Source organism: Urtica dioica, chromosome 1 (genome assembly GCF_054948205.1).
Source record: "Urtica dioica subsp. dioica isolate 48M chromosome 1, U.dioica_male_clone48M_v1_H2, whole genome shotgun sequence".
NCBI classification, from domain to species: domain Eukaryota; kingdom Viridiplantae; phylum Streptophyta; class Magnoliopsida; order Rosales; family Urticaceae; genus Urtica; species Urtica dioica.
Window position 1 is genome coordinate 4,941,405 of NC_142756.1, and position 24,610 is coordinate 4,966,014.

General features: G+C 39.6%; 3 protein-coding genes across 4 annotated transcripts; 1 reads left to right on the forward strand and 2 right to left on the reverse strand.

Moving 5' to 3' along the window:
- Window positions 1-100: 100 nt before the first annotated feature.
- LOC149406648 (uncharacterized) lies at window positions 101-2,670 on the forward strand. Its single transcript, XM_089617243.1, has 6 exons — window positions 101-552; window positions 836-1,125; window positions 1,285-1,660; window positions 1,705-1,921; window positions 1,970-2,038; window positions 2,221-2,670. Exons 1-6 carry the CDS (start codon window positions 101-103, stop codon window positions 2,668-2,670), a joined length of 1,854 nt encoding a protein of 617 aa, XP_089473369.1.
- A 794-nt stretch (window positions 2,671-3,464) lies between these two features.
- On the reverse strand, window positions 3,465-7,449 carry LOC149406649 (uncharacterized). Its single transcript, XM_089617255.1, has 4 exons — window positions 7,224-7,449; window positions 6,530-6,726; window positions 3,725-4,227; window positions 3,465-3,654 (listed from the first exon to the last, which is right to left on the reverse strand). The coding sequence occupies exons 1-4, from the start codon at window positions 7,447-7,449 to the stop codon at window positions 3,465-3,467; spliced, it is 1,116 nt and encodes a 371-aa protein (XP_089473381.1).
- On the reverse strand, window positions 7,343-11,630 carry LOC149406650 (uncharacterized). Of its 2 annotated transcripts, XM_089626219.1 has the most exons (6): window positions 11,299-11,630; window positions 11,026-11,235; window positions 9,041-10,018; window positions 8,456-8,820; window positions 8,103-8,180; window positions 7,343-7,866 (listed from the first exon to the last, which is right to left on the reverse strand). In XM_089626219.1, exons 2-6 carry the CDS (start codon window positions 11,230-11,232, stop codon window positions 7,485-7,487), a joined length of 2,010 nt encoding a protein of 669 aa, XP_089482345.1. In that variant the 5' UTR covers window positions 11,233-11,235; window positions 11,299-11,630; the 3' UTR covers window positions 7,343-7,484. The 2 variants fall into 2 exon arrangements, with proteins under 2 accessions (XP_089482345.1, XP_089482348.1); XM_089626222.1 differs by having other exon boundaries at window positions 11,026-11,630.
- Window positions 11,631-24,610: the final 12,980 nt, after the last annotated feature.

The following is a 24,610-nucleotide window of genomic DNA, read 5'->3' on the forward strand; positions in this document are numbered from 1 at the left end:
AGAGCCACGGGAAGGGCATGAGGCAGCATGGGAAAGCGTAGTTTCTCCAGGATTTAGATCAACTCCTAACACGGTTGAGCCAACGCATGGACTTGAGGACATGAATACTTTCTACGATGCAACGGAAGAATGTAGAGAATCCCCTCCTCGACCACCTAGACAGACTCCTCCTACTCCGCCTCCTCCACGTAGAGAATCCCCTCCTCCGCCTCCTCCATGTAGAGAGTCCCATCCTCCGCCTCCTCCGCATAGAGAGTCCCATCCTCCGCCTCCTCCACGTAGGCAGTCCGCTCATCCTCCTCCTCCTCATCCAAGTAGCGATGAGCAAGTGCTGGATATCAATTCCCCTGTGACACTCAAGCTTCATGGAATGTATGCTAGCAAATTGGTGTTGCAAAAACAATTGAGTTTGTATGCCATTAACAAACACTGTACGTTTCGGACAAAGTATTCATCTAAAGAATGTCTCCATGTAGTTTGTCCGGGAGAGCATTGTAAATGGAGTGTTCGAGCAGTTAGAATTCCCAGCTCTCCGATTTTTAGGATTAAAAGGTAATTATTAGGTTGCCATAATAGAATAATTGTTAGTTTACATGTCTACAAACTACTCCAACTGTAGACATGCAAGTCTACAGTTTACATAAATTGTAGACTTGCAATTCTATAATTGACAACAATTGTAGATATTATAAGTACACAGTTACTGAAACTGTAGACATATATCTCTACAATTATCGTTAATTGTAGACTTATAAGTCTACAGTTTATGAGATTTTTTATTACAATTATACATATAAATTGAAAGTAATGTTTAATTTGGAATTTTCTTATTCAGTTTTGAGAGTGAACATATTTGTCCTATAAATGAAAGACAAAGATATCATCCTCAAGCCACATCCAAAGTAGTGGGAGAGGTTGTGAAGCACAAGTGCATAGATCCGACGTTGGGATTGTGTAAACCAAATGAGATCATTAATTACATGCAAATGGATTATGGAGTTCGTATGTCATACAAAAAAGCGTGGCGGTCGAGAGGAAAAGCTCTTAAGTCCCTTTACGGCACCGAAGCAGAGTCCTACGCGTTCCTACCTAAGTTGATGTACATGATCGAGACTAAAAATCCAGGTTCTCTCTTTGACCTTGTCACTACGGGGTCGAATAATCAGTTCGTTAGCTTCTTCATGTCACTTAGCCCGTGGAGGAGGGGTTGGAAGTATTGCAGGCCTATTATCATTGTTGATGCAACTTTCTTGAAGAACTATTACAAATGAACTTTGTATACAGCGTGTGCCATGGACGGAAATGAACAAATATTTTCACTCGCCTTCTTTCATGGTTCTAATGAATCTAATGAGACTTGGATTTACTTCTTGAGAAAGGTGAAGGACGCTATTGGGGATAGGGAGCATACGGTAATTGTATCTGATAGGCACCAAGGAATAGTTAATGCAGTCAAGGAGGTGTATCCAACCCGTGAACACGGTTTTTGCGTACATCATTTGCTTGGTAACTTGAAGACCACATTCAAAGGGAGCATAACAAAGCAAGTAAAGTGGAAATTTTACGCCGCAGCAAAGGCGTACACTCAGACGAATTTGAGAAGTACATGTATATGTTGGACTCTGAAAATCCAGAAATACGCCCATACCTGGAGAAGGAGGTTGGGTATCAAAGGTGGGCATGATCTTGTTTTCGTGAAAACAGGTACGATATCATGACGAACAACAACGTGGAATCATTGAATGCGTTCAACGTTAAGCCTAGAGAGTTTCCTATTTCTAAGTTGTTCGACTGGTTGCGAGAAAGAAGTCTAGGATGGTATCACGAACGTACAGAGTTGGCAACAAAAACAACAACGTTATTGACCAAAGAGGCCCAGAAGAAACTAGAGACAAACTATGCTGCAGCTTGTGGAATGCCGGTATGTTGATCTTTTTGTATTTTATTCAGTATTGTGTTCTAACTGTAGACATACGTCATCTACAACTGTGATGATTGTAGACATTTATGTTTACAATTAGCAGTGATTGTAGATGACGTATGTCTACAATTGGTGGTGATTATATACATTGATGTCCACAATTTGTATAAAACTATAGACATTGATGTCTACAATGACATTGAAGTCTACAGTTACAGGTATTTATAGACATCTACGTCTACAATTTTAGTTATATGTCTACACGTACATGACTTACTCTAATTATTCTTTTATTCTAGGTGAGGCCATCATCATTCCTCGAGTTTGAGATAGGTGACAGAGATGGAAACACGTGGGCTGTCAATTTGCACGAAAAAACATGCTCGTGTCGGGAATTTCAACTTGACAGTTTCATATGTGCTCATGGTATTGCTGCATGTGGACATCGTAACCTTGCGGTTGAGGGATATATTTCGCCTTACTATACTGCAGAGTATTGGAGGGCAAGTTATGCAGGTGTCCACCATCCCCATGGTAATATTCAGACGTGGACTATTCCCCCTGAGGTCGCAAATTTTGTAATTCAGCCTCCAACACACAGAGCACGTGCCGCCGGTAGACCGAAGAAGAGACGTATACCTTCTCAAGGGGAAGAGCCTATTCGTAGGAAGTGTTCGCGGTGTGGAGAATTTGGTCACAACCAGACTACATGCAGCAGTCCAGTTCCTTTGTCGGAGAGGAATGGATGAATTATTTCCGGATTTTCAGAGTCCAACATACACATGTACTTCTCAAATTCCGGCTGAGTGTACGCCTTTGAATGTGTATTTAATGTCTTTTTGGAACTTGGAGTGTATTTACTCTGTTTTGGAGTTTGAATGACGACTTATATGATAAAATTATGTCTTTTTTACGTCTTGAATACATTACATGATAGAAGTTGTTCAAATTATAGACTTCATTGTCTACCAGTTGTGGTGAATGTAGACATTAATGTCTACAGTTGTGGTGAATGTAGACATTAATGTCTACAGTTGTTGTGATTGTAGACATAAAATGTCAAACTGTAGATATATATGTCTACAATCACGACGATTGTAGACATCACTGTACACATCTTTAGACACGGCCATAACAAAACAAAAGCTATCAGTTGTAGTGAATGTAGACATTAATGTCTACAGTTGTTGTGTAGACGTAAAATGTCAAACTGTAGATATATATGTCTACAATCACGACGACTGTAGACATCACTGTATAGATCTTTAGACACGGCCATAACAAAACAAAAGCTATCAGTTGTAGTGAATGTAGACATTAATGTCTACAGTTGTTATGATTGTAGACCTATAATGTCAAACTTTAGATATATATGTCTACAATCACGACGACTGTAGCCATAACAAAACAAACCATACCAAGATAGATAGCACTGTTTAGGCATTCATGCTTCAAATTGTCATACAAAGCCATACAAAAATATAAAACATAGTTTTAAAAGTAACTTCATAGTTTGAGATTGAGTTCATGTAAACATAAAAATCTAGTCCAAAGATGTCGGAAACTCGTCGTCAGATCCGTAGCCGGTCGCAAGTTTCACCGCCCCATGACGGAATAAATCAATCGTGAGCTTCCGCCTAAACATGTTCATGAGGGATGCGTCTAAATTAGACATGTGTACGCCGTGGGTCAAGTACTCAACTGCCTTGATCACGAACATGCCACAATCTCCGCTGTAAATATATATGTTAGTTTAGTATAAAAAATTATGAAATACACAAGAATTCTAGCGGAGGGCATTACCCATTCTCTTGTTGTGGCATAGCATCATGGTCCTCAACGCTGAACGCCGCCGAGCTTGTGTCTTCGATGCCTAATCCGTCGAAAGCATTAATCGAACACAGAACAATTGGGATGATTTCAGCGAGTCTGAGCAGGTGCGTCATCACGGATTTGTGGCTCCTTTTGCTCTTGGACATGGAGTCGTAGACCATTAGCTTCCGTGACTTTAGATGAGCTACCAAAAGGACCCAATGAGACAACTTCTTGATACAACAAGGGACGTAGATATAATCAACCTCCACCCACGGCCATGAATGAAGTTGACACTCAATATCAGCAGTAATGTAGTCCAAGATGCGGGTTTCCTTCTTCCAGTTAAATTCATCCTTGTCGGTGCCCGCTTTCCATTTGTCATATGCCTCATCGGCGTAACTATAAAAAAACCCGTCCATTATGGTGAACTTCTGTGACATTTGACCATACTTCCGCTTCTTGCCCAAGTAGTACATGGCAATGTCGATATGCTACAAAAAAAAAATAAGTCTACAATTACACTACTGTTGTCAATGGTGCCCACAAGAAGAGTAGTAGTGTCTATTTATGTACATTTGATGTCATATAGTCTTACGAAGACTCTTACTTGTAATTGCTTATTCATTTAATAATAAAGTTGAAACGTTCATTCATTCTTTCTTTGTTTGAAGCTTTATGATAAAACCTTAGTCTTTTAGTCCATAAACAAACTTAACAACGTACGAAGAGACAAATGTAGATTTGCATGAACAAACTCTTCGTAGTTTGCTTAAAACGATATATTCGCAATCTTAGGGTCAAAGGACTATTGACCTCAGTACGATTGTTAGAAGAATCTATGATGTCTGGTTATGAGGCATTGAGAGTTGGGGACTCTATAGTTCTTCTAGGTATCTTCCGAAGGTACTGAATTGACCAGTGCACTTCTAGAGACAATATAAGAACAAACCATTTAACCTCTTATGTCTCGAAGTCACTATGTATGAATTGCATCATGCTTACCTTAATCCTGAAATGAGACATGTCATTTCACACCTTAGTATTCTCATTTGAGAAAGTCAAAGTTCGGACTCACTATGTGATTCCGAACAAGGCCTATTGGTGAAGTACTAAGTTGTGAGTCTGTCATGAGTAACTTTGTGAAGTTCTCATAGATATGTAATTCATGTACAAGATTGCTGAAATGCAATGCATGTCACCTCATGCTTTGTTCATTGGAGTGTGAATAAATGAACTGGCCAGTGTCCAAATTGAGTCCTGACTCTTTTGGATGAAACAATGTGACTTGTTAGCTCCTCGTCAATACATTGTTTCTAACTTATTCACAAGCGACAAAGGAGTTGAGGAAATAACAGCTAGAAGGGTAAAATGGTAATTTAGTAAATCCCGACTAGCTGATGACATTCATGAAGGGTAAACATAGATAATATTCAGTGGATCCGCTCATCATAATTTGGTTGAATTCTTGAGTAAAAAATAAATTCATTTGAACCGAGAGATTTTCAGTGTCAACTCTTTAGTGGAGTCAGTTGGCATTAAGCTAAACTTGGAAAAGGTTTGTGAACTTTTGAGTCCAAGTGTTTAGCTCAAGCTTTGTTCATTTGGATCCATGAGGTCACTGTCACGAATCACATCGATTAGGAATAGTTAAACTAGAAGCTAAGTCAAAACAAAAACGAGACAAGTTTTACGAAAATTGTCAAAAGGGTATTTTAGTCTTTTTGGACATAGGACGAAATGAATGTCAATAAATTATTTTTGACATTGTCATATGATGACAAATGAAATAAATATTACTCAGCCATATTAGTGTAATTGGGCCTTGAGGATTAATTTCATTTCATAGAATTTTACTTGAAAATTCTTAATGGGCTTTTCTTATGTTGTCATGAACAATTGAAGAAACATCTAGAAGCTCCTTCTAGAAGCTCAAATTTCGTCCAACCCAAGGAAAATAAGGCTGAATTTCGTTCATGCCATAGTGGGAAAGAGAGTTTATTTTGTGCATTGATGTATGAAGATACTTGCCAAAAGAAAAAGAGGAAACAAATTTCCTTTAGAAGGAAAGTGCATTTTCGGCCAACTAAGAGAGAACAAATGAGGAAACAAATCCAAGGACTTGCATGACATGTCATGAACGTCCAACATGGGTAGAAAAGAGGAAATAAGATTTGCTCATGTCTCCCCTATAAATAGAGGCCTCATTCCTCTCATTCTAGTAATCCCACACAAGTTAGAGATTGAGAGACTCTCTCTCTAGACATTGTGGCCGAAATCCTCTCTCTCTCTCTCTTTCTAGTTTATTTTCGATTTTTCTTGTTTTGGCACCTAGGTCCTCACTCGACCTAGTGTTTAGCTCTGCGACTTTGAGACTCGTTCTTAAGTCGTAGCGTTTAAAAGTGCCCACTCACTGATTCCTTCTTTTCGAGTGATTTAGTGATAGAAACTTTCGTGGTTGCTCGAAGTGCCGAGGAAAGAAAGAGAGACGTGCTGCGAGGGGAGACGAGCGTTGCAAACTTTCCACAAGCTTCTTCAAAGTTCAAGCTTCAAGAAAGGTTAGTAAACTTCTAGCTCATATTGGTTTTTAATTACATGTACTTGCACTTGTCTAGGTTAGTAAAAACTGTTTTACTTGTAAAAGAAAATTTTTAAAATTCCGCAGCTTACCGAAGCGTTAATTATTTTCTCAAACCCTAGATCGATTCCAACAAATACAATCCAGGAAATTGTAGACATATAAGCCTACAATTGATGTATAACTGTACAAATATGTCACACTATAATTACACTCACCTCGTCACTCAGCCATGCCGCTGGTGTCCATAGGGTATAAAAGAAGGTTTTGCTTGTGACGACCTGTACGTTAAAGTTCCAATTTCCCGGCAAGCCCTCACTCTCCTTCTTGTAAACTGCGGAACCGGGCGGCAATGATTTGTAATTTTTCCGAAACCCAACCCCAATCCACTTTTCCATGATTGTAGTCTCTTCATCTGTTGGCACAATGAAAATACCAGATAACGGGATCTTTGCGGGTCGTTTCTGATCTTTCGTGAACTTAACGTATGGTCGTGGCATCGAAGTCGGTGTAAACCTGTCAAATCAAACAAATAACTATGTCAAAAATCTATTTACACTGTTCTAAACTGTAAACATACATGTCTACAATTTCAGGTATGTCTACAATTTTACGAATGTCTACAATTTCATGTATGTCTACAATTTCATGTATGTCTACAATGTCACGAATGTCTACAATTTCACGAATGTCTACAATTGATTGTATAAATGACTACAATTGATTGTATAACTGACTACAATTTATGTATAAATGTACATTTTCGGAGGTACTCTACTTCTCGGTTTTTGAGGTGAGTCGACAATGAGAATTTGTTTCTCTTTCGGCGTCTTTGCGGCACACAACTCATCCTCAATTTGAGGTGAGTCCTCAATGATAATATGTTGTTCTGCCAACTTCTTTGCGGCATACAACTCATCCTCAATTTGAGGTGAGTCCTCAATGATAATATGTTGTTCTGCCAACTTCTTTGCGGCATACAACTCTTCCTCAATTTGCGCTCTAGTTTTGCCTTCTGGAACCGTACCATAAAACCATGGTTGGCTATCATCCCATGCCTCTTCCTCAAGTAGTTTTTCTTGACGGTCCAACCTTTCTCTTTTTTCTGATTCCGTTTCAGAAAAACACGGAAGTACATACTCTTCTTGACCAACTTGGTCTTCTTTCTTGTCTTCATTCGTCCCTTCGGGGCTGTCCCCATCGGGCTTGTCTCCGTCGGGCTTGTCCCCATCGGGCTTGTCCCCTTCGGGCTTGTCTCCGTCGGGCTTGTCTCCGTCGGGCTTGTCCCCTTCGGGCTTGTCTCCGTCGGGCTTGTCCCCTCGGGCTTGTCCCCTTCGGGCTTGTCCCCTTCGGGCTTGTCTCCGTCGGGCTTGTCCCCTTCGGGCTTGTCCCCTTCGGGCTTGTCTCCGTCGGGCTTGTCCCCTTCGGGCTTGTCCCCTTCGGGCTTGTCCCCGTCGTTTTCGTCGGGTTTGTCCCCGTCGTTGTCGTCGGGCTTGTCCCCGTCGTTGTTTTCTTCTTCTTCTGTCTTCTCTTCCTCTTCCTTTTCCTCTTTTCCCTATACAAACAATCAACAAGTTCAAACAGTCTACAATATCAGTTATTGTCTACTTAAAATCAATTCTACGATTGCAGTCATTGTGTACTTATAAGTCTACAATTTCTGTAATTGTAGACTTTGAAGTCTACAATTTCAGAAATTGTATACTTCTAGGTCTACAGTTTCAGTAATTGTAGACTTAAAAGTCTACAATTGTAGAAAGTGTAAGTCTACAATTTCAGTCAGTAATTTACCTTGTTGTTTTCTTCTTCTTCTGTCTTCTCTTCTTCTTCCTTCTCATCTTTCTTTTCCTCTTCCTTTTCCTCTTTTCCCTAGACAAACAATCAACAAGTTCAAACAGTCTACAATATCAGTTATTTTCTACTTAAAATCCATTCTACGATTGCAGTCATTGTGTACTTATAAGTCTACAATTTCAGTAATTGTAGACTTTTAAGTCTACAATTTCTGAAATTGTATACTTATAGGTCTACAATTTCTGAAATTGTATACTTCTAAGTCTACAGTTTTAGTAATTGTAGACTTAAAAGTCTACAATTTCAGAAAGTGTAAACGTATAGGTCTACAATTTCAGTCAGTAATTTACCTTGTTTTTTTCTTCGTCTTCTTCTGTCTCTGATTCATCATCAGAGTCAGTTTCATATTCACTCTCACTTTCATTTTTTTTTCAACGACCGTTTCCTTCACTGGTGTGGCATCTGGCTTGTTGTCTGGCTTACCATCACCATCGGACTCGGTCTCGGACTTGGTTTCACTTTCTGTCCCCGTCTCTGTTTCACTTTGTGCTTCCTTGTTGTTGTTCTTCTCCGGCTGTGGATCAATCTTCGCCGAGAGAGCTTTGACAATTCCCCTAATCTCGTTCTTGAAAACTTCATTGGCGGCCTTAAACCCTGTCCATTCAGCCTTCAACTGAAGGATTGAATCTTCCAGCTCTATGAGCTTAAGTTGGGTCTGTAAGGTTAGAAAATGGACAATATATCAAAACAGTGTATACATTGACGTTTACAATACAACTGATTGTAGACAATTACGTCTACAATTTATGAATGTAGACATTGACGTCTACAATTGAACTGATTGTAGACATTTACGTCTACAATTGGTACAAATTGTAGACCTGAATATCTACAGTAGTGATTATTGTAGATATATAGGAAGGTAATGTACTCACCCGTGAATCATCATTGTTGGACCTCGAGGTGGAGGTGGACGCGAGGGAAAGTACCTGCTTCTGCTTAAACTTCTGCTTCTTCTTCTGAGGGAGTATATCCTCAACCTCAGCGCCAAGTGGTCTGAATTCTACATCCTGGAAATTAATCTCCTTCAGTCTTGAATCCAAGACATGCGCATTTGTTTTCCACCGTCGCATAAGTGGTACGGCGGTTTCAGACACTTGTTGGCAGAGCTTTAGAGCAGTCAGCACAGGCAGGCACTCGTACGCCCAGACTTGAAGCGGGTAGACGAAACCCGGGAAGTTGATTTTTTGCTTCGACTCCGTCTTGGAGGCCATCTTCATAACATACTTCCGCACCTGTCCGTGGAAGAAATTCCACGCCACGTTCCCCCATGGATGTTTGTTGAATTCATCCAAGTCCTCGACAAGCATTGCCCAAGACATGTTTTGTATCGGGGTGTGAGCCGGAGCGGCGAGGAGAATGTTCGTCAGGAAGTGAAGTAGTAACAACTTCACTCGCTTTTGAGTGTTCTCCCAAGACTTGCTTTTACTTAGCATTGACGTCAACACTCCCCGATTCTTCACGACGCCTCCAAGGAAGATTTCTTTGAACAAGCTACCTTCCACATCGGTAATCTCCACGTCACAGGGGCTGTAGTCATCGACGTAGCGAAGACCAGTTATCTCCGCGAACTGCTTTGCTGTAAAAGGTCTCGGTTCCCCGCCAATCTCTATGTAGATCGCGTCATCTGACTCGACCCCCTCAAAATCACCAACCCTCATCAACAGGTGATTAATAATCTTAGATGATTTGGTGATTTTTGGATGATCAAGGAACTGGCCGAAACATGACGCACTAAACAACTCCTTTTCCTCAGGAGACATGGCCATCGTCTCCTCAAACTTGTCCAATGCGCCGAAGAAGCTGAAATTATGGTCGACAATCTGTTCTTCGGCAACAAACCTCACAAATCCCTGCATATGCCAAGAAAAAAACATGAAAATCTACACAAACACTCCTCATATCACCAGAATTATATCTACACAAAAAGTGATCATACAAAAACCAGTCTACAATTTCTGGAATTGTAGACTGTTATGTCTATAATTTCCAGAATTGTAGACTGTTATGTCTACAATGTCTGGAATTGTAGACTATTATGTCTACAATTTCTGAAATTATAGACTTTTATGTCTACAATTCGCGTGACTGTAGCCATTTATATCTACAGTTCATATAAATAGCTATATAAATGGCTACATTCACAAAAATTCTAGACATAAAACTATACAATTCCAGAAATTTTAGATGTCGAAAAAAATAGTCTACAACAACAAAATGGTGTGAAACTATAGACATAAACATCTACAATTCTAGTGACTATAGCTATAAATGTTTACAACTACAGAATTTATAACCTATTAAGTTTTTAAAACACTATAAATGTAGATCAAACTACAATCACATCAATAATAACCTAAACTCATCTTTGCATGCTATAAAAAAGTTACCCAAAACGCTCAAAGTGAAGAAATTTACCTCATAAGTGAAGAAAAAAACATGAAAATCTACACATATCACCAGACTTATATCTACACAAACAGTACTCATACAAAAAAGAGTCTACGATTTCTGAAATTGTATACCTTTATGTCTACAATTCTGATGACTGTAGCCATTTACATCTACAGTTCATATAAATGGCTACATTCACAAAAATTCTAGAAATAAAAGTCTACAATTACAGCTATTGTAGATGTCGAAAAAATAGTCTACAACAACAAAATGGTGTGAAATTGTAGACATAAACATATACAATTCTATGAACTATAGCTTTAAATGTCTACAATTACATAAATTATAACCTATGCAGTTTTCAAAACACAGAAAATGTAGATCAACGAAATCTAAATAATAACCCAAATTCAGTTTTGCATGGCATAAAAAAGTTACCCAAAACACTCAAAGTGAAGAAATTTACCTCATTTACAGTTGGTTTTCGTTTTCTGAGTTGAAATTGCGATGTCTCATCTGAATTTGACGCCGGTGAGTCAATGACCGGTTTTGGTTTCTTCACTCGAGACGTTGTTGGCTTCTTGGCCGGAGAAAGATTTTTCTTCAGCGGCGCCGGAGCTTTCTTCATCGTCCTCGGACTCTTCCGAACCGGCGCGCGTTTTTTGGCCGTCATTTTCTGCGATTTTGGGTTTCAAAAAATGGGATTCGTAGAGATTTGAAAGAATAATGAGCAACAAACCTGAGATTTTTAGGAGAGATTAGAAACGGCCCCGGCGATTTCGGCGACGTGGGTGACAGATCCCGGGATTTCGGCGACGTGGGGGAGGGCACCCGGCGATTTAGGCGAACTGAGTGAGGGTTTTAGATACGCGCGAAGAAGGAGATGAAAATGGGTTTCAATTTCGTTTTGATTTTGATATACTCGGTATTTGGGAAATGGGTATTTTCAAAACAAAAAATTAACTCAAGGGCAAATATGTACTTGCTCACTTCAACAACTACTAAAAGTGTCCAAAACAAGAAACTCTACATTTTGGTCCAAATCATTAAAAACACTACTACATCCGGCCATTTCCCATATTTTGTCAATATTATATTCAGAGGAATTAGACACAAATATCAATAACTTCAATTTTTTTATTATAAATTTGTCACTAAGTTTCGTAAATTATCCACAAAAAATCGAACTTTTTCCTGAAAAATTTGATAATAGATTTGTCAATTTTTTTCTTCCTTTTGTTTCAAACTTCAATTTTCTAACTTTTTATTATTATCAAATTCTCATTATTTAGAGGGAACTGACCATGATTTTTCTATTTTTGATGGTTTTTTTTTTTTTCAATATCAATCAGATTTAGTATTTTCCACATCTATTCCCAAATTTGTCACAAAATACCAGACTACGTGACAAGTTTTCTGTAAAAAATGAAAGTGATATAATTTTACGGTATGTTTTTTTTAAAATTTGATAATAGATGAGGGAAAAATCCCTTGTATGGTAAATTATTTCACATATATAAACTTATTATGCTATAACAAGTTAAAAAAAATCGCTCAGAAAACAAGTGAAATATTTTGTTTCCATATTTTCAATCTTTTGATTTGATATTGTTCATTCATTCTTATAGAATGGTCTAATTAACTTGGCAGTCAAGATTAAAAATGGTCTGAGATTTGTTGGATTTAGCAACTTAGTGTTCTATAAGTGAAACTTGCATGTAGTAATGCTAATTTTTAAGTAACTGTAAGAATACCGTGTTTAATTTTTTTTTTCCCAAAATAATTTTTTTCAAGTCGTTACAATGATCATTTTTCTTGATGTTTACATAATTTTTTTTTTTTTTTTTTTTTTTTTACTTTTTTTCACTACTTAGTCTTCATTTAATTTTGTTTACCATTTATAGTTTCACTCATAAACAAAGTTACTATTTACAATTAATAAAAAAAATACGGTTCTTGAAAATATATAAAACGCCCACTATTCTGAAAATGTTACATTTTTAAAACGTCGTTCTTATATGTCATATATGTAACTCATCTCGTGAGGCAACATATTTGCATTTTTTTTAAACATTGAAAATTATAATTGTCTTTACCAAATAAGATAAAAATAAAAAATAAAAAAAGCCCGATTAAAATTACTTTCTCATTCTCTCATACTTCACTCACCCCATATATCGTTTCCACATTCTCTCATACTTCAAACTTCATTCACTCATTCTCTCACTACGTTGTGTAAACTAAAGCACTACGGCTCGTCATGTTTATTGTTTTGTTACCATCGAAGTAACCCTTTCAAAGCCTTGCCGTAGAAGAAAGTGTTTAATTGGTCTATACTCGATTGTCCAACACAAAAATAATGCACCAGTTTCTGAAATAGTTATAAACGAACGTTTTCTCATTTAAGAAAGTACTTTTTCAACTATTAGATTAATTGAAACAAATAGAGCAAGAAGACTAGCCAATAACTTATATTTGTTTTTATTTTTTATTTTTATAATTGTAAATGTTACTTATATTAGATTCAGAGGACAATTGTTTGCCCAATAAGGATTATAAAATGGGACTTGAGGATCATTAAAAATTTGAACCGATAGTTCATTACGTAAGAGCAAACCATTCTAAGCAGGACATCAATGAGAAGAAAAACTTACTAGTTAAAAGAGTACTCAAACTACAAAAAGCTGGTTACATCATAATTTAAATAAATCGACTAAGAACGCGTGTTAGGCGGTTATCACAACAACAAAAAACTCCGCTTTCGAGGGTTTATAAACAGTTAGAAGATTACCGCTCAGTCATGTGTTTTGTGACCCTCAAACTCACCTCTTTAAGAGGGTAACAAAACAACAAAGAAAGTAGACGCTCACTCGCATACTCGAACATATTTATCTTCATTATCTTCCTTGTCACACAACCCCCTCGATTTATCTTATTTCTTTTTGCTAGATTCATTTTAATGAGCGACAATCTTATAAAAATATTCATAGTGTTCAACACCTTTAATGCTCGGTATTCTGTTCTCGTCGGCAGGGTCGCTCGAAAGCGGGGCGAGTGGGTCAGTGGTCCAAGGCCTCCTACATGAAAGACCCAACCATATATAATTAGCCGGCCATAATTATAAGGCACTCACCAAAGTATAAGGTTCAATATGTTTATTTTGTGTGGAAATTAGTTTTAATAGCCGTTTTTTTGTAATTTTATCTAAAGTTTAAAATAGTTACATTAAAAAAAGTAATTGTAAAAGACTATTTTCACAATGAAAATTAAGAGGCATTATTCTTGGGATAAATTACATAAATGCCCCCTGAACTTTTAACAATTTAACAACGTGGTCATTATTTTTATTTTTCTTACAGCGTCACCCTTAAACTTTGACAATCTTATAAACTTAGTCCTTCCGTCTATTTTTCTCAACAATCCATCCATTTTTGCCCATGTGATTGGCATGTGACTATTTAAACATGGACAAAATTGTAAAATAACAAAAAATTAATGATTTTATAATTATTAAAAATTATTATTTATTATATAAAAAATAAATAAAAATAAAATAATTATGTAAAATATGAATTTTTAATAAAAATGAATTGTAAAAATGAATTATTATTTATTATTAATTTTCTATTATCGTGAAAAAAAAAATTATAATGGAAATGGATAAAAAAAGTATTAAAAAAAGACAACAAACAAAATGAAAAATTAAATTTTTTAATTTTAATTTATTAATTTTGAATATAAACTAATTAAATAAAGGATATATAGGTAATTTTAAATATTCAAGTTGTAATATATCGATTACACAAGTTAAAATAGACGGAATATAGAAAAAATTTGACGGAATATAAGAATATGAAAGTTCAAGGGTGACGCAGTAAGAAAAATAAAAATAGGGACCACGTTGTTAAATGGTCAAAAGTTCAGGGGGTATGAGTGTAATTTATCCATATTCTTGTGAGACAAACAATTTTCACTTTCATCTCAGGTCCCAGCATATTGCCCTTCTCTGTTTTTTTATTTTGTTTTCTGAACATATACCTTTTTTTTTCAGAACATGTATTATTTGAAAAATATGTTACTTTTTTGAAACATGAGTCTTATGATAATTATTAGTTTATACAAGAGTCGTATGTGATAAGGAACGAAATAAATTAATCCTTTGGTCCAATATTTGACATTATTCATATAAGAAAAAAAAATGATTTTGGCTTGTGGCTTTGTTTATGTTTTTTTGTCGTGACGTATGGTTAAAAGTCATACCCATATAATATAAGAATTAATTAGTGAGTGGTACAGGAAAAAATGGTCGATCTTTTTAATAGGAGAAAATAAAGTAAAGCACGAGATTGTCAATTTCTTGTTTAAGATCATCCCGTCACAGGTGGCATAATGCGACCTAATAATGTATCGATCTAAATAACTTTGACAAAAACTTATAATAATTAAAATTTGTGGTAAAATAAAGACAATAGAGTATCAATGCAGTCAATGGGGATATACGGGAACAACGAGGCTTAGTCCTAGTAAAGATTCTTTAGTTCTTTCCAAAGGTAATTTGCAAGACATATATTTGATTTTTTTTTAATTGTAATTTGAATTGGATTCTTCTTTCTAGGAGGTGTTACTATCCCTGATGAAGTGATATTCTTTTTTGTGTACACTAATTCAAAAGGAGACTAAGGATTAATACAACATGAGTGTTAAGGTTTGAGAACATCGAGAATAAGAGTGCATCTTCTAAACATGGCTATACCTGAAATATTGGATAATATGTTAGCTCGAAACTTGTTCATTTTCATATATGAGAGCTTCATGTTAGTTAAAGTACTGCTCACGAAGCCGATCGAGGCTACGTGAATCCAAGATTTCTTTTCGGAAGTGCGAAAATACAAGCAGAACTAGGTTGTCAATGAAGCTAGGGTTGTATTTTCAATTTCGTTTCCATAAAAAAGAAGATATATGAGCAAGGTGCTTGTTGGCCAGCCTTGAACATTTAGATGAGTTATTACCTAAACGTTTCCTATACAAAGAGGACTTTCTTTTTGATACGACCACAACACCCGATACATCCCAGGAGCAAGCCCAACCTTCTGCAGCAGCCCAAGAACCAGTCCAGCCCAATACAAGCGAAGAAGAACTGATGGGGCGAGGTCATAGGAAGCCCAAACCGTCAAGATGGATAACCGAGTACGGACGCTGAAAAGCACCTGAAGCAAGGACGTGATTCTAGAAGTATTTTCATAAAATGTGTTGTCTTTTTTTTATTGGCTGAGAATGAATTCTGTTACGTGAGGGTGTGGTCCATGAGGGATATGTACTGACTTTTGGAGATTTTGGAAACATTACCAGAAATAAGAAATCTCTTCTTCTCTCTAAATATTCTCTTCCTCTGTATTATTGTGAGCATTCCTGATACTCCTGAAGCAGGAGCGTATCATTGGTGCTTTCATTATCTTCTTCCCACAATGGACCTCCAAAATTTAGTGGCGTCGATGCAATCACAGTTGGATGCTATGATGTCGAAAATCGAATCTCAGGGAGAGACCTTCTACAACACGCTGAAGCAGCAGGGGTTGTCGGTGGAGGCCAAAATCGCAGATCTGCGTGACGAACTTTACCACCATAAACCCACACAAGCCGGACCGTCCACAGCCAACTTCGCCGCACCACCACCACGCTTCTTCGACCCAAACCATGCGGCGCCTGCTCGTGGCCTGAAGCTCGACTTACCTCGCTTTGACGGCGGAGACCCGACAGACTGGTTATTCCGCGCGGAGGCGTTCTTCGATTTTCACGCCACGCCACCGGAAACCCGCCTTCAGATCATCTCCTTCCATTTGGAAGGATCGGCAGCGGCCTGGTTTCAGTGGGCCCAGCGCAATCGCTTACTTCCCACTTGGTCGGCGTTTGTCGCCGCCGTGAAGCATCGATTTGGCGCGTCGGTCTACGAAGATTACGAATGACGTCTCTCTAAGCTCACACAAACCGGATCCATCTCGGAGTATCAAGCCCAATTCGAGGAGATGATGAACAGGGTTACTAACATCTCCGAGCCCCTGTTGATAAGCTTCTTCATAGCGGGATTGAAACCCCATCTCAACCGCGAGCTGCTCTTCAATCGGCCGTCAACATTGATGGAGGCTTTCTCTATGGCACGGGCTTACTCAGATCGCTCTGATGACCATCACCATACCCAATCAAAACCATGGACCAGATCTACTTTGGCCCACTCAAGCCCAAACCCAAATTTTACCCACCACCGCCAGGCCCATTTCTCTCAGCCCAGTTCCGACCCAAACACACACACCCAATACCCTAAATACACAACCGCTGCTCCAAACCCTAACCCCACAACCAACACAACCCCTCTTTTTCCCAGCCCGCCTCTCACTACCCCCACTACTATGCCGATCCACAACCTTCCCATTCGGCGCCTCAGCCCGGCCGAACTCCGTGACCGCCGTGCTAAGAGCTTGTGTTTTTCTTGCGACGAGAAATATACACCAGGTCACCGTTGCAAGAGTAAATGCTTGCTCCTACTCGCTGACCCGGAAGACGACGCTCCGCCACCCATCGCCAACCAAGAGGAGTCACTCCAGGAGGACAGCACCGACGATATTTCGAGCTTCTTGGCTCTATCCACTCACTCGGCGGGGCGATCCCTTCGCGTCACAGGATCCATTGACGGGGTGACGTTCGTGGTGCTTATTGACAATGGCAGTACTCACAATTTCATCAAGCCTACGCTAGCCGAACGACTCGGCTTGTCGGTGACGGCTTGCCCACGATTCAGGGTGGCGACCGGCAGCGGTGCTCCATTGTTGTGTGATCAGGTCTGCGCCGCCACGACATTACACCTCCATGATATTTCGTTCACCGTCGATCTGTTCATAATCGCTGTGGAGGGACCAGATGTTGTACTGGGATTCCCTTGGCTTCAACAACTGGGACGCGTAACACACGACTATCCAGCTTTGACCATGGAGTTTACGTGGAACGGCGTCCCGACGGTGCTACGTAGCGAATCTGGCTTATCCCCTCTCCCGGTCTCCCTACACTACCTCCAAGCACTCGCACACAACCACACGGAGGCAGCGCTCTTCACGATTTCAGCTTCCCCATTGGAGTCAAACATAGACGCGACGGTACCAGCCCCATCGACAGCCGACCTTCCTCAACCGGTTCGCGTGTTGCTGCAGCGCTTTGACGCCGTCTTTCAGGCGCCAACAACGCTACCTCCAGTACGAGCCATCGACCACCGGATCCACTTGACGGACGGTTCTCGACCGGTGAACGTCCGACCGTACCGGTACCCCTATTTCCAAAAAGGGGAAATGGAGCGACTAATACGGGAAATGCTCGACCAAGGCATTATTAAGCCAAGTCAAAGCCCATTCTCGTCGCCGGTTCTGCTGGTAAGAAAGAAAGATGGAACGTGGCGTTTTTGTGTCGATTACCGTGCCTTGAATGCAGTAACGGTGAAGGATAAATTCCCTATTCCCACCATCGATGAGCTTCTCGACGAGCTCGGCGGTACGTCCATTTTCAGCAAATTGGACCTGCGAGCAGGCTATCACCAGATACGGGTACACCACAGCGACACTCACAAGACGGCCTTCCGAACTCACGACGGCCACTTCGAGTTTCTCGTAATGCCGTTTGGGCTCACCAACGCACCCTCGACATTCCAAGCTACGATGAATCAACTCTTCGCCGCGTACCTCCGTAAGTTTGTCATCGTTTTCTTTGATGATATACTTATCTATAGCTCTTCGTTAACCGAGCACATCGCTCATCTTGAGACGGTGTTCGGGTGTTTGCAATCTAATCACTTCTACGTGAAGCTTTCGAAGTGCTTATTTTGTCAGGCCGCGGTAGAATACCTCGGTCATATCGTCTCGGCTCGCGGGGTTCACGCCGACCCGACAAAGATCAAAGCCATGACCAATTGGCCAGCGCCGAAGACGATCAAACATCTTCGCGGTTTCCTCGGACTCACGGGATATTATCGCCGTTTCATCGCGGGATATGCATCGATCGCAGCTCCGTTGACCGATCTGTTACGCCGTGATGCGTTTCAGTGGACCGAAGCCGCCGACGCGGCATTTGTGGCGTTGAAGGGTGCCATGGTGGCTGCCCCGGTGCTTCACCTGCCAGATTTTTCACAAGAGTTCGTCATCGAAACGGACGCGTCAAATGTCGGGATTGGCGCGGTGTTGATGCAAAACGGACATCCGTTGGCATTTTTTAGCAAGAAGCTTGGTCCGAAACTTCAATCGTCATCGGCTTACATCAAGGAACTCCACGCCATCACTGAGTCCGTACTCAAGTGGCGTCAGTATCTGCTGGGCCATCCCTTTGTAATCCGAACAGATCACCGCAGCATCAAGGAACTGTTTCAACAGGTTATTCAAACCCCGGATCAACAAGCTTACGTACGGAAACTACTCGGGTTCCATTTTCGCATAGAATACAAGCCCGGGGTTACTAATCGGGCTGCCGATGCCTTATCTCGAGTCCCCGCCGAGTGGCTGCCACAAGAACCACCGTCAGAATCCAGCCTTATGGCATTAATGTCCAGCCCCTCCTTCGACATCTTATCGCAGCTCCGCCAGGCCAATGTTTCGGATCCCTATCTACTCGATCTACACCGACAATTCGAGCAAGGGACACTTTCATCCTCGTTCTCAGTTCGCCGCGGGTTGTTGCTCTTTCGTGGTCGATATGTCCTCAGTTCTACCTCGCCACTTTGCAAGGATCTCATTCGGGAATTCCATGATACACCGATTGGGGGCCACGCAGGCATAAAGCGAACAATGGCACGGTTGTCGGCGAACTTCTTTTGGCCGCACATGCGAACCACAATCACTGACTACATCGCGGACTGCATCCTATGCCAACAGATCAAACACTCGACACAGGTCTCGGCCGGCCTTCTTCAACCATTGCCGATTCCGGGATCAGTTTGGGAAGACGCGACAATGGATTTCATCACCGGTTTACCCCCTTCCAAAGGCTACACAGCAATCATGGTTGTCGTTGATCGTTTGTCGAAGTATGCCCATTTCTCGCCATTGCCGACCGGGTTCGCAGCGACTCGCGTAGCTGATGCTTTTGTGGATTCGGTCGTCCGCCACCATGGGTTTCCTCGAACATTGATCTCGGATCGCGACCCAATCTTTGTGAGTTCATTCTGGAAACATCTCTTCAAACTCAGCGGCACCACACTAGCCATGAGTACAGCGTACCACCCACAGACTGACGGGCAGTCCGAGGTAGTTAATCGGGGATTAGAACAGTACTTGCGAGCATTTTCACAGGATAAGCCATCGTCTTGGAGCAACCTTCTCGGCTGGGCAGAGTTTCACTACAACACCAGCTTCCACTCGGGACTCCGCATGTCACCTTTTCAGGCTCTCTATGGTCGTCCACCACCGACAATCCCGATGTATACAATGGGCTCTTCTTCAATCCAAGCCGTCGACGACGAGCTGATGAATCGCGACGAGCTGCTGCGCACACTCAAGCAGAATCTTCTCTCTGCTCAACATCGCATGAAGGAAAAAGCCGACAAACATCGTCGAGTGGTCACCCTCGATGTTGGCACCCTAGTCCTGGTCCGCCTTCAACCCTATCGGAAACTCTCAGTCGCAGGATGTCGATACCACAAGCTCTCGAAACGTTACTATGGGCCATTCAAGATCCCGGAGCGCATCGGCCCGGTAGCGTACCGCCTCGACCTGCCGAAAGAGAGTCGCATACATCCGGTGTTTCACATCTCCGTCCTCAAGCCATTCCGAGGCTCCGCGATTTCCCTTGGTCGCGACTTGCCAGCTCACTCCCAGGACAACAAACCGGTGGATGAGCCTCTTGCGATTTGCGCCACTCGCACTGTCCTCGTGAATGGCAAACCAGTACAGCAAGTGTTGGTTCAGTGGAAAGATACTCCTTTGGAGGAGGCATCGTGGGTACCCCTCGAGACGTTCCGCACGACGTACCCCAGCTTCCACCTTGAGGCCAAGGTGATTTTCGAAGACGGCGGGACTGATACGACCACAACACCCGATACATCCCAGGAGCAAGCCCAACCTTCTGCAGCAGCCCAAGAACCAGTCCAGCCCAATACAAGCGAAGAAGAACTGATGGGGCGAGGTCATAGGAAGCCCAAACCGTCAAGATGGATAACCGAGTACGGACGCTGAAAAGCACCTGAAGCAAGGACGTGATTCTAGAAGTATTTTCATAAAATGTGTTGTCTTTTTTTTATTGGCTGAGAATGAATTCTGTTACGTGAGGGTGTGGTCCATGAGGGATATGTACTGACTTTTGGAGATTTTGGAAACATTACCAGAAATAAGAAATCTCTTCTTCTCTCTAAATATTCTCTTCCTCTGTATTATTGTGAGCATTCCTGATACTCCTGAAGCAGGAGCGTATCACTTTTCCTATGGATTCAGGGCATCACCAACGTTAACATCAAATTTAGTGTTGAAATCACACTATTATTGTATGTTTTTAGCACTAATTTTTTATTTTCCAATTCCAACCACAAAACAAAATTTCATACTAAAAATACTATTCTCTATTATTATATTAATAAAGTCAAATAATCTCTAACAAAATATTTCATAAATAATTATAATTCTTATTTTTTTATTAAGTGATTAAAATTGTATCTAACATGTCAATACTTAATAAAAATGTACTAAATCTAAAAATAATAAAAATTTGAAACAAATATCACATTACAAATTAGCTTTTATGTTTATTTGATGTGTTTAATTTTAACTTTATAATTTATGTTTAAGTTTTTCATGTTTTATTTGAACTTTGTTTTAATATGACTTTTTTGTTGTCATTTTGTAAAATTTGATGCTTTATAATTTTGGTGTTTTAATATGATTATATATATATATATATATATATATATATATATATATATATAATTGGTAAAAAAAAAAAAGTTTTTGCCACCAAATTTGGCGTGTTAAACGGTATAATAAAGTGTGAGTTTTACCGTGTGATTGGAGGCAATTTGACACAATATATAGTGATTTTTTGTAAGATCGGAGTTGGCCTCAATGCCGATACAGAAATTTGGGAAAATTTTGTTTTAAGTGAGGAGGCAATTTGACACTATATATAATGATAGGAACCATATCCAACAATGATCGTCGTATGAAAATTAGGTCAGAAGCCGATCTCAACGGCCAGGAAAAGGGTGAAAATCTTCACCTTATAGAAAGAACGTGAATATTGCAGGTGAAGATTGGGGTCTATACCCTATGGAAAAAAACATTCTGTACAAATCATCTTTCACATTAAATTGAAAAAAAAAAAAAATCATCTATATGCTATATCCTCTCAATTTCATTAAAATGCAATCTTTTTATATTATGCAATTATTGGTGTTAAAAATTAATCTCTTAATCAGTATTATTATAGTGATGGGAATAAGATGCATCAGAAACTTAATTTGACTCATTTTTCTCTACCAAACTTGCGTCATTATATATAGGAAAATTATTAGTTCACTCCCCACATTTTAGTCATTTACACAAAAAATTCAGCAAGATAACAAAAGGTAAGGAAAAAAAAAAAGTCGGCAACAAACAAACAAAACTTGTAGAAAAACAATAATTTTTAAGTAATATTATTGTCTTATCTCCGATATAAGCTGTATCTAGACAAAAGTGCCAACATATTCAATGTCGTTTAGATTCCTGAACATATATAGAAACTGCATGTATTATTTAACATAACAAAATTTATTATTGGTCTAAGCTCTAAACTATTAGAAATGGTGAAAAGGAAAAGAAGCCAATTAAGAGGACCACTTGGATACACATTCATCTTTTCTCTCTCTGCAAAACTCTCTCTCTGCAAAACCCGTTCAAAGTTCAAACCCAGACTTTCTTGCCGCCGCCCCCCTGGGAACCGGACGTCGGTGGTACGACTCCGACCCGGGGGGAAGGCGAAGGTCGCGTGTCTTCGCGAGTGGTGGCTTCTCCGACCTCGCACGACTTCCAAGGCGGTGACCGTGGGCATTTTCAGATCTGGGTTGGTGCAGATCTGGGTCGGCGGCGACCGGGGCTGGTGCAGATCTGGGTCGGCGGCGACCGGGGCTGGTGCAGCGCTTCCGCCGGAGGTTCTTGCAGCAGCCGTGTTCATCGTGCTCCACCGGAGAAGGCAAAAGCGGTCCATCGGGGGTCCATGGCTCAGTTCGGCGCCGGCCTCGTCGTCCCGGTGGTTCGGTTCCTCCACGGCGAGGGTGCCTCCGTCGCGGTCCTTGTGGGGTGGGAGGTCTTTGAGAGCTTTTTCTTTTTCCTTGAAGATAATATTAGTTTCGTTTTGTGTTTTGATTTCTTAGTACTAGTTTATGCTTGTACTGTAGTGAATCTTTATTTTTATTGTTGTGCTTTGGTTTTTTTGACTTGTTTTGGAGCCGGATTAGCCGTAGTCTCCTTATCCGTAATGGATTTCCTGTTAGGTTTTGATCTATGCAGGTGGAAGAGTCATCTTCTTCGTGGTCATCGGACCAAGGTTGGTTGGATTTTTCCACCGCCAATCTTTGGGTTTTTGAACGAGCCTCTTGTGTGCTCTATTGGTGCTTGTAATCCTTCTCGTTGTCGGAAGTATGCACATTATGTACTTTTACCGGATCTTAGTGTTAGATTCACTTCGACTTAGGTCTTGGTGTTCCTTGTACTAAGGTGATATTCTCCTGTATGAATGGGTTTTTTACCCAATTTTAATGGAAAATCCGTTTCTTCAAAAAAAAAAAAAAAAAAAAAAAGAGGACCACTTGTATAAACAAGACAAATGAAGACCCATTAAACACACATAAAAGTTAAAAAAAGAATTCCCAAGTGGATTAGCAGTACGGTTTCGCCTTTTCAATTTTAATTAGTAGTTATACTTAATTTAAGATCGATGTGTGTATAACATATATTATACATCTTTATCTTTGGTGTGAACGAACAGCCGAGAGCTATTCCGACCCATTAAAAAGATGGGGCAAATATTTTGCATAATCCAAACCCTCCAAATGCTTACTTATTTTGGCTTTTGGCCTTACCTGAGGAGACAATTAATTCTGATAATCCAATTATCCAAACACAAATTTGATACCTTTAGTTTGTCTGTGTTTTTTCTCCTCTTCTCATAATAATATTATTACCCTTTCAACATTTTAATAGACTTTGCCATTGCAAACAATGTCTGAACGTGTTTTTTGAATAGCAGTAGATAATACCACTATAATACTTCGTTTTTTAGTACGCCATCTTCAAAAATGAAAATTTTATTTTCGACACAATAATTATACAAAATTTGAAAACTATACATATATATTGTCATTCTTACTAATGACGGAGGCATGATTTGCGTTACTTCTTGCAACCATTTTCTACTTGATTGACTTTATAATAACCCTATGATTTAACTTAGTGACGTGATGAGGTGATTTTTTTCGAGACGGCTGAAAGTTCAAATATTATATATCAAATATAAAAAGTTGTTCATGCTGAAAGTCATTGAGAAGCTAACAAAAATTAAAATGATTTTGTCCAATGTATTTGTTTGTGCATTTAATGTAAAATTATAAAATACTAAAGAAAATAATTTTGTAAAATATAATATATATATATATATAATATATATTATATTTTACATTTTTATGTCCAAATGTAGTTCAGATAAACGACAGGTTGGCAGTACTCTGCCAAATTGCATCTCAAATATTTATATTTAATGTTTAAATCTTACATAAAAAATGTTTATCTAGAATGCATACGTTTACGACACTAAATTAACATATCTTTGAGAGTTCCAAACAGTAGTATATAATTTATGAAAGCTATTCTAATGAGATACACTTGATTTAGCATAAAAAACACCAAGGTTTGATCTCATTAAAGTGATTAATCTGAGAAGGTTTGTAGTTTTCAATTTGAACATTCCAAAGTAAACGTAAGTTTCGTGTGTCTCTATGAGTTTTAAACTAGGAATTATTCACACTAGTATTTTTTTTTTAAGGACAACATTTTGGA